The 13,270-nt window shown below is 30.3% G+C and overlaps 2 protein-coding genes across 2 annotated transcripts; both read right to left on the reverse strand.

The window, feature by feature from the left end:
• Positions 1–6,925: 6,925 nt before the first annotated feature.
• On the reverse strand, positions 6,926–8,845 carry LOC116403434 (glucan endo-1,3-beta-glucosidase-like). Its single transcript, XM_031884578.1, has 3 exons — positions 8,836–8,845; positions 8,120–8,514; positions 6,926–7,495 (listed from the first exon to the last, which is right to left on the reverse strand). The coding sequence occupies exons 1-3, from the start codon at positions 8,843–8,845 to the stop codon at positions 6,926–6,928; spliced, it is 975 nt and encodes a 324-aa protein (XP_031740438.1).
• A 1,273-nt stretch (positions 8,846–10,118) lies between these two features.
• On the reverse strand, positions 10,119–11,728 carry LOC101213111 (glucan endo-1,3-beta-glucosidase). The gene is made up of 3 exons (XM_031884579.1): positions 11,659–11,728; positions 11,182–11,576; positions 10,119–10,688 (listed from the first exon to the last, which is right to left on the reverse strand). Exons 1-3 carry the CDS (start codon positions 11,726–11,728, stop codon positions 10,119–10,121), a joined length of 1,035 nt encoding a protein of 344 aa, XP_031740439.1.
• Between the last annotated feature and the right edge of the window lie 1,542 nt (positions 11,729–13,270).

The following is a 13,270-nucleotide window of genomic DNA, read 5'->3' on the forward strand; positions in this document are numbered from 1 at the left end:
ATTAACTTTAATTTATGATTTCAAAACATTTGTCCAATATTATTTGTTTCCAAACAGAAAATTATTAATATCTGTGGGGTATTTAAATGCTTAAGTAAAAAATAAAAAATAAATAAAATGCTACATATTGCTTAAAAAAAATGCCAAAATAATCATTATGAACCCCCGCCCTATGGTACATATTGCTTTCCTTTTTTTTGTTCCATTTGTTTTTGTTGTTTAAATACTAATTTAATTCTCTACTTTTCAATTTTAATTCTTTCAAAACCTTTGTTTAATAGGTCTATACTATTTGTTTTGATTAATTTATTTTCTTTTTTTTAAAAAATCAACTTATAAATAAAGTAATGTAAATGTGGTTATTATTATTGTTTGCATTTGGTTACGTTATTAAATTTCAAGTAGGGTAAACAAAATGTTGGATGAAATTACCATACACTAAACCACATTGAAATTAGTAAATAAACTAACGCTTCAAATTTTTAAGGGATATAATCTTTTATATATTTTTTTATTTTTAATAATATTTCATCATAAATGAAGAACAAACACAAACTTTATTTGCCAACATTCTATCTAAAACTTAAATTTGTATGGTCAACATTGCTTATATCATAATCAAATGAACATAGTTTAGATACCGATCCTTCTAGATATATTGCATATCTAACTCTCCATTTACCTTATCTATCTTTTTTTTCTTTTTTGTTGGTTGAGGTACAATTTCTCTCTTTTATGTTAATATTTCAATTTTTTTTTTATTGCACTTTGGTGTTTGTATTGTATTTCATATAATTGTCATTAATTTGACTTTTTTTCTTTTGGGTATAGTGAATTACATTTAGCATGTATTCTAGCTTTTTCTAAGAAAAAAAAAAGCTATTTTTACGTAATATTAGTTTTTTAGAAATTAACGTATCATCGTATTCTATTGGATTCATATCATACATTGCTTCATAGATGAGAAACAATTCAAATGATATAAAAATCAAATGATAGCGTAGCGATCTTAAAAGACAAATATTTAAATACTACATTTGTTCAAGGTACACTTAAATACTAATTTTATTTTAAATTTAAAAGTAATTGTTGAGTGAGAAATTTTGGATCAATTACATATTGTCACGTCATTTACTAAATTAATGAAAAAATTACAAATAATTGAATTTGTGACCAATTGAAAATTATTGACATATATCTTAAATTGATTTTGAAAACAATATCGATAATGTCACGTGTTTTCATCAAAAGATTAATTCGATTTTATCGGAGTTAAAAGTACCCAAAAATATTTTAATTTGACCCAAATGTTAAATGGGTCTCAAATTCAGCTCAAACCCATAATGCATAGGCATTTGATGTTCAACAAATTTTAAGTTAAAAGTTTTGTTTGATATTGGGTGTATAATTGAATAGAGACTATGGTTATTAAAAGTCGTTTCTATTGTGAGAAATATATGCAAGGGCCCAATTTGTTCCCCGGGCCCAAATGAAGATCTCCCCAAGTTGGTTCATTCAGCCATTGTACGGTCTATTCTTTTGATATTTGAATTGATGTTTTACATTATATTTTATCTATTTTAATCACTTTTCCAAAATATTTGATTTAGCCACTTTTTAAAAACATATATTTTTTTTATTTAACCATCTTTCTCATCTTTTTTTTTATTTAATTTATAATAGATCTTTCGATTTTATATTGATATATTTTGATCTATTTATCACTTTTATCTCAAAATATATCATTATATCAATTTATCTCAACAAAAGTGTAATTAAAATAGGAAGTCATGAGATTTATCCATCATTTTATGTGGTTTAGATTTTTGTTATATTTTGTAAATAGTACTTTAACCTTTTACTACATCCTACATATACAAGGAGAGTGGGTAATAAATATAGAATTTTGTGTGAGAAAAATATAATAGCACACGTAAAAGTAACTATTTTTATTTGTACTATACTTTGTTTTTATCTTAATCGTCTCTATTTTCTAATTTTTTTTTATATATAAAATATACCACATATGATCATTTTTATGACACCCATGTATGAATTTGATAAGTATATTAAAGATTGTCCATGTTTCCTTTTAAATATTGGTATATTACAATCTCTAAAATCTTTGATATTTGTTTCCGTTTCTAAAATTTAATTATTTATTTTTTAGTTAGATTTTTTTTAGATAATGAAAGAGAGAAAAAACATATTGCTTTTACACGTAGTTTAGTGAAAAAAAGAAAAGAAATGGAAACAAATTAGTTAAAAAAAAATGGAGTGGAGAGCTTCAAAACTCTCAAATAGGTTGGGTGTTAATAAGATTTGATTAACCTTTTGCTTTCTATCCAATAATCTATCTATGGCATTGGTTTGTTTAATAGAGAAATTGAATAGTTTTGTGTTTTACTTATGAATTATAATAAAAAGCAATAAGTGATTTTGCTATTTCTTTTAAGATTTTTTTCAACAAAATTAGTAACAATTGTACACAAGTCTAGGCATGATCATTATAATTCACTTTGAAGTATATATATGAAATGTTTAGCATTTACACTTATCCAAGAGTCCATGCAAAAATGGATTAAACTAATATTTGAATTTATTCAAATGTTTTATCGTAAACTTTATATTATAATGTATCACTATACATTAAACTTTATATGAATCCAGTTCACGTTAAATTAATATTTGAACTTATTCAAATGTTTTATCGTAAACTTTATATTATAATGTATCACTATACATTAAACTAATTCCTAAAGTAATTTTGAACCTTTCAAATTATAACAAATATAAATAAATCTCATTACCCTTTACAAGCTACGAAGAGGACCTAATAGACCTACATATCAGAAGCTACAATAATCTGAGATTAATTGGCTAAATTCATTAATTACATTAATTAATATTCGTTAACTGTGAGTACACTCCACTAAAGACTCATAGCTGAACTCTTCTCACTGTAGATATATTTCTATGTCCACGGATATAGACCAATAACAATAAGTTAGTCTTTCATGAGTGTTTGTAACATTAGTTAGGTCAATTTACCATTTTACCCCTAGGTTACCTCTAATCCTTAAATATCAGCACTCCTCTAATGAACAACCTATTTATGATCCTACCAATAAATAGAAACCCCTCATACCATAGAGAGAGTAGAGCCCTTTATTCAAAAACTGAAGATACCATTTAAGAGAACACTCATCTACTTACCATAAAGTAGTGAATGAGTGAATTTCATCTTATGTAATTATGTTTCTAGCTCCCCACATGGTCTTGTCCCCAAAATGATAAGCTTATTGAGTCGACGATCTAGTCACTCTCACTCGTACAAATCAAAGGACAATCCCTCACGAACAGGAGTTCATAACGCACTCAGGATTAAGACTAAGTTACCTAGGTCATCCTAGTGAAATAAAATCCTAACTAGTTAACGGAGTTACATCTAGTGGTTACTATTTTGCGGTCCGATCTTATGCAAACTCATTGCATAAGATACCCTCACTCGCATGTCAACTACACGAACACGTTGAATCATTGCATTTATATCAAATACAAAGTGAATCGTATCAATAATGTACCATGATAAAGTATCCAACCTTATCCCCATGCTATAGATCATTTAAACTGATCTTGAACATTGATCCTTGTATGTCTTTACATACTGTTCAAGACTTGTAACGACCCAACTTTTCTAAGTAAGTCGAAGTCGTTAATTACAAACAAAGACCTGAGTTTACACAAAAATCTCAAATTCAAATAAATTCAAAGTCTCAAAGAAAACAATTTTTTATTTGGGTCCTGTTTAAAATAACCAAAACTTTTAAAGAAAAGCTTCAAATCACTCGTTCATGAATTCAGTTAAACCACAAAATTTTCTAAACAGTCTCAAGTACTAAAACAAAACATTAAGCGGAAGCAAATTAAAATATCCCCTACGGCAATCACGCTTCCTTCGTGCCCCTCGCCGATCTGCCTCCCTTGTTACATTTGCTTGAAAAAATTAAACATAAAATGGGTGAGTATTACTGGTCCCGTTAGAGGAAAAATAATTTGTTGACTTCCTATTGGGGTACCATGCACAGTCACAGTCTGTGATCCCGTAGGATACACATTATCAGTCACAGTCTTGTGATCCCGTAGGATACACATAATCAGTCTAATGCCCCGAGGGACGTACATATCAATCTAGTGTTTTGCAGAAACACATATCAGTTTAATGCTCCCGAAGGATGCATAATAAGGAGGTGTGAGGACTCATATTCAATGTGAACACCACATAGGCAGCAACTTTAGCCCAAAACTTTTCTTATAGAATGACATATTATAATAGACACCTTACTCTTTCCATTATAGTTCTATTTAGTCTTTCTGCCACTTTATTTTGTTGAGGTGTAGTCACAGTTTTGTGTCTTGTTATTCCACTTTTCCTGCAGACATTATTAAACTCCTCTCCACAAAACTCCAAACCATTATCAGTTCTAAGGTATTTAACCTCTTTATCAGTTTATTTTTCTATCATTAGTTTCCATTCTTTAAAATTTTCAAAAGCTTGATCCTTCGTTTTTAAAAAATAAATCCAACTTTTTTTTGAAAAATCATTTGTAAAGGATAGAAAATAACTTGAGCCACTTAGTCTTGGAGTGGATACTAGACCCCACAGATCTGAATAGATGTAGTCTAGAATTCCTTTAGTTATGTGTTGTGCTTTGGTGAAGCTTTGTTTCCTTGTTTTGCCTAGCACACAATGTTCACAAAAGGACAGTTTGTTGCATATTTCTTAAGGCAGAATCCCTTGCTTAAATAGGGCCTCAAGTCCCTTCTTACTTATATGAGACAATCTTTTATGCCAAAGGTCGGCCTCTGTTAAGTTTAGGGATGTCACATTGTTTGCCTCCTCTATCATTTCAACTCCTTTTATTATGAACAGATCATTTACCTTTTTCCCAACCAAGACTTCTTTAGATCCCATAAAGACTTGGAAAACTCCACCTTTCCCTTTATATTCACATCCTAGAGAGTCTAGCATTCCTAAGAAGATTCAGTTTCTTTTAAGGTGGGGAACATGTCTTACATTTCTAAGGAGTTTCACAGTCTCGTCCTTCAGTTTCATGGTAACTGATTCAATTCCAGCAATGCTTCAGGCATTATTATTCCCCATGAACACATATTCTCCACTGATTTCCTTATATGTATAGAACCATTTCTAAAAGGTGTCATATGGTAGGTACATCTAGAGTCTAGAACCAAATCATGTTTTCCTAGGGGACTTACATGGTTGACTTGGTCTAAGGTTGATGCTAATGCATCAGTGTAGGTAAAAGAGCTTTCTACTATGGAAGCTTCTGGTTGTTTCACTTTATTGTCTTTTTCTTTTTATTGATTCTTTCTCTTAAGAAAGAAACATTCTTGTATTAGGTGTCCCTTCTTTTTACAATATTTACACTTCTTTTTCTGTTTAGCTTTCGTTTCTTCACTAGAAAAAGGTTTGTTACTGTTTTTACCTTGGTTGTTTTGGGATTTACCTCTGACAAACAATCCATCTCCACTCTGATTTTCTTTATGTGATGACTGTATTTCCAATTCTCTAGTTTTGAGGGCTGATATTATGACATTTGTTTTGACTGATTCTCTTCCATATTTTAGTGCATTTTTCACTTCTTTGTAGCCTTGGGTAGGAAATTTAGTAGTACAAATGCCTCATTTTCATCATCGAGTTTATCTTCAAGGCTTTTAAAGTTAGAAACTATTTTCTTGAACTCATCTAAGTTTTCTGTTAGGGTTTTTGAAGAATCCATTTTATATGTGAAAATTTTTTCCCTTAGACATATCTTGTTTGGAAGATCTTTGGTGGCATAGAGACTTTCTAACTTTTTCCAGACTTTGTGAGCTGTCTCTTCTTCTAGTACTTGCCTAATTATATTGTCGCTTATGTTTAGTATTAGTGTTCCATAGGCAATTAATTTTATTTCTTCTTTTTGTGTTGCTGTGAGGATTGTTGGAAGTTCTAAAGGATCTAAAAGGGCTTTGTGAGCCTTTTGCTGTCCTAGCAAGGCTTTGATCTTTGCTTTCCATAAGGCAAAGTCTCCCTTTCCATCGAACTTCTTGATTTCTACTCTTGCTATAGCCATTTTCAGGCCTGTCTTTCTCTTATTTTCTCCAAGATTCAATTTCTTGAAATCAAGAACCTTACTCTGATACCAATTTGTTGGACCTGATTTGTTTTCTTTTAACTTTGGGCCTCAATTGTGCAGGATTTTAAGAATACTTGGAGGAAAGAAGGCCATATTGAAAGATGAGGGAATTAACCCTGCATGTTAGAGAGAGGAAAACTACGCAAAGAAAGGAAAAAGGGGTTCATTTTACCTTTTCTTTTCTTCTTCTCCTTTGATATTCTCTCTTGTAAACAAACCCTAGACGCTTTGATTCTTTGTGAATTTAATTGAGTAGTAGTGATTCACAGTAAAGTAGAGATGAAGGAAAGGGGGGAAGAATGCTCAAGTGTTTTTACATGGTTCCGCCAAAATTATGCCTACGTCCACGGGGAATGAACATTTCTTATTTATGAAGAGGAGTATACAAAATCTCTCTTTTTCTCTCTTCCTTTTCTTGTAGATGAAGAAGGATATGAATGTTTGAATGCAACTATACATATTTATAGGTGGTTACATATCATGAGTAGTTAAAAAAAATATGTAATACTTATGCTCTTCGGTTGGAATTCATTCTGTTTGTCTATTTTTGTTTTTGTTTATTTGTTTGTTTGGTTTGGTTGGTGGTTGGCAGGTATGTGCTTGATGGGTTTGCTTGGTTAGATAAATAAAAGAAATTGGAGCACAACATAACATAACAAAGTGAAAATAATAATTTTCATAATAGGATAAGAAAATAAAAAAACACACTGAAAGTGTTGTTACAAACTTCAACAATTCCAGAAGGGATAAACTGGGTTCATATTAGGGGAAAAAAAGCCAAAATTTTGCTCAACTCCAGGTGCTTTAAGATCCTCATTGAACATTTCGAACAAAACGACATCATATTTGAGATTGGGCCTTTTGGGGGTTCCAACTCCACTTGTGACATGTTTCACAAGGTTTTTGTTATAAGTCAATGCATTCTCAACGCTCGTGAATGGTTCGTTTCCATTGGTGGGCCACCCAGTCTCTGATATCCCAATTCTTATTTCTCCAGCGTCAATCTTCTCCAGAGCTGCATAGAATGAATCCACCATAGCGTCGAACAGATTGAAGTACTGTAAATTTCCATCAACCACAACAGGGGTAGAGGATGTGAAGAGTGCGTAATTGAGTGAGATTTGTTGTGGGTTTGATGCGTAGGCAAAATATGGGTACACATTCACCAATATTGGTGCCCCCGAAGATCCTAACACATTTGCGATGTCTTTCATTATTCCAGCAGCACTGCCTGTGAACGCTCCCGCTGAAGGGGGGTATGACACTCCCAATGCTGTCATGGCTACTACTGTTGTCACCTGCACATTTTTAATTTACTCAAAATCATACTATATACTTCTACCTATTTGATTTCTAAGATCTTAATTAATTAATACATGTTTCTTTGTGAATAATTTTAAAATTTTAAATTAAAATAACTTCTCTCAGCTTTAAAATCATTATAATCATACACCCTTTTTATCACTCAAAATTAATTTAACATTTAATTTTATACTTTTAGATCTAACTTGTATGTCATTAAGATTGAATTTTCAATAATTAACGTCTATAGTAAACATTTTATTTTTTTTTATTTTTTAAAATCAAACCTATAACCTCGTTCTCAGCCATGTTGACAAAAAAATCTGAAAATAGAAAGCTAATGGAAAATTTTAAGACAATAAAGGTTAAAAGACTATACATATACATATATAGTTACTTTTAAGTAAAAATGGTCTATGTATGGAAAAACTAACTTAGATATATATTTACAAACTACAACTCTAAATTTTTAGGGGACAAAATGAAACCAAAACTTGTCTCTCTTTTTTTTTAATTTATGAAAAAGTTGAAAATTATAAAATTCTTCAAATAATATACCAATAAAAAAAAAAATCATATAGAAACTAAATTTGTAATTTAACCCCAATAGATTGTCACACCTTAATGTCGCTTTTAATGCCGACGTCGACAAGGGCCTGCATTATATTTTTAATGCCATTGGCAACAAAAGGTGCAGCTGCATCACCAGGAACAACTTCATTGCCAATAGTGATATAAGCAATGTTGACATTCTTGTAATAAGGAACCACATTAGCATTAACCCAAGCATTTGCGGCTAATTGGTTTGTAGCAAACCCCTGTATGTCTTCATTTCTCGTCCCTAGCCACAACACTAAATCTTTCTTACCTTGCAAAGCATCAAGAACCCCATGGTTGGGCTCAAATAACCGTAGAATATTAATCCCACATCGTCCGTATAGGTTTATGACATCACTCGGTGTTGGAAGATTATCGCCATTCAACCCATAGTTGACTCCAAGGGTGCCGAAGCCACCTAGAACACAAAGTTGAACACATCAAAACAAAGAAGGTAAAGAAGAAAGGAATAGAGAAAGAAAACAAAGTTACAACATGTAGAAGTACTTATAGGAGGGATTTGATGAGAAAAGAGAGAGAGCAACAGAAGAAAGGAAGTAGGAAAGAAGAAGTCCATGGGGTGTGAATGATGGTATTTCTTTTTCTGTGATAAGCAATGGGAAAATGAAGAAAATTTATAGGGAATTGAATATGGGAATTTGGTAATTCCGTTTAAGGAAACAGAAAGGTAAAATAGGAGGTGGGCATTCTATATAATATTTGAGTGTACTTAACAAACATTCACGCATGTCGGCACGTGTCGGTTAATGACTCCGGACTAGCTAATGATAATGTGGCCATTTTGATTTGTCATTTTTTGGACAATTAGATTCTTTTTTTTTCTTCTTTTAAATATATTTAGGTATTCTTTGTTATTAACGAATATTAGATGAGTTTTATGGGATGTTTTTTTTGTCTTTTATATTTTCTGTTTTGAACAGAAAACGATTGTGAGGTAATCAATTGGAAATGTACATATATATATATATATATATATATATATATATATATATATATTATGTTACCAAATGGAGACAGAGGAAAAAGAACAGAAACAAATAAAAGAATTATTCTACTCTTTTCTCTTCATTATTGTGCATAACACTCTCATCCCCTCTACAATCTAAAACACTCATCAACCAACTCTTATTACGTTACTTAATATTTTCTCTTATTATTACTATTATCATCATGGATAAGATACACCACTTTTTGAATTGGTTAATTTGTTAAGTTATTTGTAAAAATAATTTTTCTTAGAGTAAATAAGTTAGTAATTAAAACGGGTGAGAGAATGAGTAAAATAGTTGTTAAAGATTTGATCAAAGAATTTTTTATGTTTTGAAGTAGTTTAAATATGTGCTAAATATAAGCAAGATACCGTAGATTGAGTAGTTATCTTGTTAAGTATAAATACAACTCTTGTAAATGAAAAAATATATTTTTTTCTCAGAATTTAGGATTTATAAGCTCACAAAAACAAAAGTAAGAATAAAATATCACTGTGGTTCACATTCTTTTCGATTTGAGTTCCTATAGTTTGAATACACATTCTTTTCGATTTGAGTTCATATAGTTTGAATAGATCTTAAATTTAGAATCTAAAAAGAATTTGAAGGACCTCAACATCATTTTAATAGATCTTAAATTTAGTTTCTAAAAATAATTTGAATAATTTGAAGGACCTGACAAGGATGGAAGATAGTTATAATATTTTATAAATAGTTTCAATTATTTTAAAAAATGAATATTCTTTTTAATGAACATATATATATATATATAGTAATAAAACATATTTGGTAAGTATTTTAGTAAATAATGGTACATATATGGAGTATAAACAAGGAATGAAACAGCAATATATCCCTCATATTTTTAAAACGTGACCAACATTGATGAAATATTAGTTAAATGGGAAGTACATTTATAAAGTTAAAAAAGAACCGTAACCATTAAAGGTGAAGGTAGTAGGTAATATACAATGGAAAATGAAGATTTTGGTAGGGAGGGGAGATGGGTTATTCAACAATTCCAAAAAGAATAAACTGGATTCATACTGGGATCAAAGAAGCCAAAATTCTGCTCAACTCCAGGCGACTTAAGATCCTCATTGAACATTTCAAACAAAACAACGTCATATTGGAGATTGGGCATTCTGGGGGTTCCAACTCCACTGCTCACATGTTCCACAATATTTTTGTTATAAGTCAGTGCATTTTCAACGCTCGTGAATGGCTCGTTTCCTTTGGTGGGCCACCCAGTCTCTGATATCCCGATTCTCACTCCCTCAACGCCAATCTTCTCCAGCGCTGCATAGAATGAATCCACCATGGCATCCAACAAATTGAAGTACTGCAAATCTCCATCTACTACTACCGGGCTTGTGGATGTGAACAATGCGTAACTCATTGATATTTGTTGTGGGTTTGATGCGTAAGCGAAATATGGGTACACATTCACCAATATTGGTGCACATGAAGATTCTAACACATTTCCGATGTCTTTCATTGTTCTAGCGGCGATTGCTGAGAATGCCCCGGCCGAAGGTGGGGATGACACTTCCAATACTGTCATGGCTACCACTGTTGTCACCTGTAAATGTTTAATTTACTAAAAACTAAATTCTTTTGTGTACTTGGACTTGGAATTAATAGATCATATAAGTTACGCATTATTCCTTTTGAAAAATGGCGTTCACACCAAGTCCAAATATAGAATACGAATCCAAAATTTTAAAATTATAAAGATTAGACTATATATAGAAAACCTAACTCAAATATTATTCACATTACAAGTGATTTATAAGGGATAAAATGAATCTAAATCCAAATCTCATTAATCAAATTAAATCTGCTACCACTCAAAATTACTTTATTATTATTATTATTATTATTAATTTATAAAAACTTTGAAACATACCTCAGTACAAAAAATCATTTTTATTTAATCTCTTATGAAATCCTAACCCTTTTAAGTGTATTCCAAAGTCAAAATAATAGTAACGAAGAAATCAAAACAATATCCAATCAAATGAAAAATGTAACAAAACCAAATTCATAATTTAATTCAATAAAGCATTCATTACCTTAATGTCGCTTTGGACGCCCGCATTATCAAGCGCTTGCATCATATTTTTAATGGCATTAGCAACAAATGGTGAAGCTGCATCGCCAGGGACAACTTCATTGCCAACAGTGATATAAGCAATATTGACATCCTTGTAATAACGAACCACATTAGCATTAACCCAAGCATTAGCCACTTCTTGATTTGTAGCAAACCCCTCAATGTCTTCATTCCTTGTACCTAGCCACAACACTAAATTTTCCTTGCCACACAAAGCATGAAGAATCTCATGGTTGGGCTCGAATATCCGAACAATATTTATCCCACATCGTTCGTATAAGTTTATCACTTCATTTGGTTTTGGAAGATTGTCGCTATTCAACCCATAGTTCACTCCAACTGCGCCAAACACACCTGTAACACAAAATTCCAACGTATTAAAAAGGAACAAATTAACAAAATTTGTGGATATAAAACTTTAGGATTTGTTAATTACTTCTATGAAGGAATTGATGGGAAAATATGAAGATGAACAAAAGGGAAGTTGTAGGGAAGAATAAGGGCATGGTGAGTTTTTTAGTGAAGAAGAAGAAGGGAAATAAGGTGTTGTTATGGTGAGAATAATGAGAAAATTTAAGGGAATTATTTAAAGGGACTTTGGGAGATCAGAGTAATATTGAAATTTATTTTGGGAGCTCAATTTAAGGCATTAAAAAGGAAAGATATGAAATGTATATTCTATATAATGATTCCGCATGTAATATATATGGAAATTAATTTTTCATTTTTTTTGCTTAAGTTTGGTTAATTATATTTTTTTCTCTCCATATTTTAATCTATTTAATTGAAATTTTACTAAGTTTTTTCAAGAATAATAAAAAAAACACAACCATTTTCATTTTATATATAAAAAATACTAAATGACAAAAACTGATTGCAGTTTATTTGTTATAAAATATAGTTTGATATGTGTTGAGCTTTTTTTAAAAAATTGGAAAGTTAGACTAAGCAGCTCCATATTTTTCTAATATTTTTTGAAATACAATAATTTTTTAATACACAATGCATATAGAGGATTTTATTTTCTAATTAATGCTCATTTTTGGCTAATCCCTCTAATTAGATTTTTTGATTTTGTCTTTTTTTTATTGTTAATTATCTATTATATATGGTAATTATTGGTATCTTTTTATTTATTGAGCTATCATTAGAATGAAATTTATTTAGGTGCACATCTATCTAAGATTGTACTTCTTTTTGTGTATCTTACTTAACTTTCGATTATACTTATTGCATAATAAACTATTCTTGATATAAATTCTTCTAAATTCTTTTAGTTTTTAAATTATTATAAAATTGTTAAAATAACTTTTATATAAAAAAATATATATGAAATAGAAGTTAAACTAATTCAATGTTTAATTTTATACTTTTAAATACGAAATTTGCATTATTAAAATTGACTTTTGATGATTAAAAGCCTTTCTTAAAACTATTTTAATTTTTTTTAAAAAAAAAGTGCTGAACCACGATTTTTTGTAACGTTCTTTGCAAAGATACGTGTAATTCTAATATAAAAAACAAAAAATGATCTATCATTTTCAACACCATTGTTGTGACTTTACGAGTTATTTGGAATGAGAGGAACAACAAAATATTTAAGGAGACAGAAAAAAGTAACATTGAGATTTGGGATGACATCCAAGCTACATCGGGCTTTTGGTCTAGTAGATCAAAGCTATTTACAAACTATAGCGTTAGTTCTATTGCTTTATATATCAACATTTTTGTGTAACTTTATATGGCCTTATCTCTAGTCCTTTTTTTATTGGCTTCCTTAACTTTAATGAACCGGGAGTGATGAAAGTGCAATGAGGTCAGGGGCAAATTTATTAAGGGGCCAGAGGCACATGCCTCCTCACATTTTCGGTTTTTATATTTTAATATTAATTTTGAAGTGTTAGATTATAACATATATATTAAATTTAGCTTCATTTAAACTAAATACTGGTTTTGGTGTTGATTTTCTAAAAGGAAAATAGCTTTTTTTAAAAGGAAAAAAACGTATCTAAGATAAAACCTTAACCAATCTAACAAATATTTTTAAA

The sequence above is a fragment of the Cucumis sativus genome, chromosome 4 (genome assembly GCF_000004075.3).
Source record: "Cucumis sativus cultivar 9930 chromosome 4, Cucumber_9930_V3, whole genome shotgun sequence".
In the NCBI taxonomy this organism is placed as follows: domain Eukaryota; kingdom Viridiplantae; phylum Streptophyta; class Magnoliopsida; order Cucurbitales; family Cucurbitaceae; genus Cucumis; species Cucumis sativus.

Coding starts and splice junctions, on each gene's coding strand:
- LOC116403434 (XM_031884578.1), bottom strand. Junction 7,496..8,119: donor GCATTAAAAGCGACATTAAG/GTGTGACAATCT, acceptor AAAAATGTGCAG/GTGACAACAGTAGTAGCCAT.
- LOC101213111 (XM_031884579.1), bottom strand. CDS start 11,728: ATGCCCTTATTCTTCCCTACAACTTCCCTTTTGTTCATCTTCATATTT. Junction 11,577..11,658: donor CCATCAATTCCTTCATAGAA/GTAATTAACAAA, acceptor TTTGTGTTACAG/GTGTGTTTGGCGCAGTTGGA. Junction 10,689..11,181: donor GCGTCCAAAGCGACATTAAG/GTAATGAATGCT, acceptor AAACATTTACAG/GTGACAACAGTGGTAGCCAT.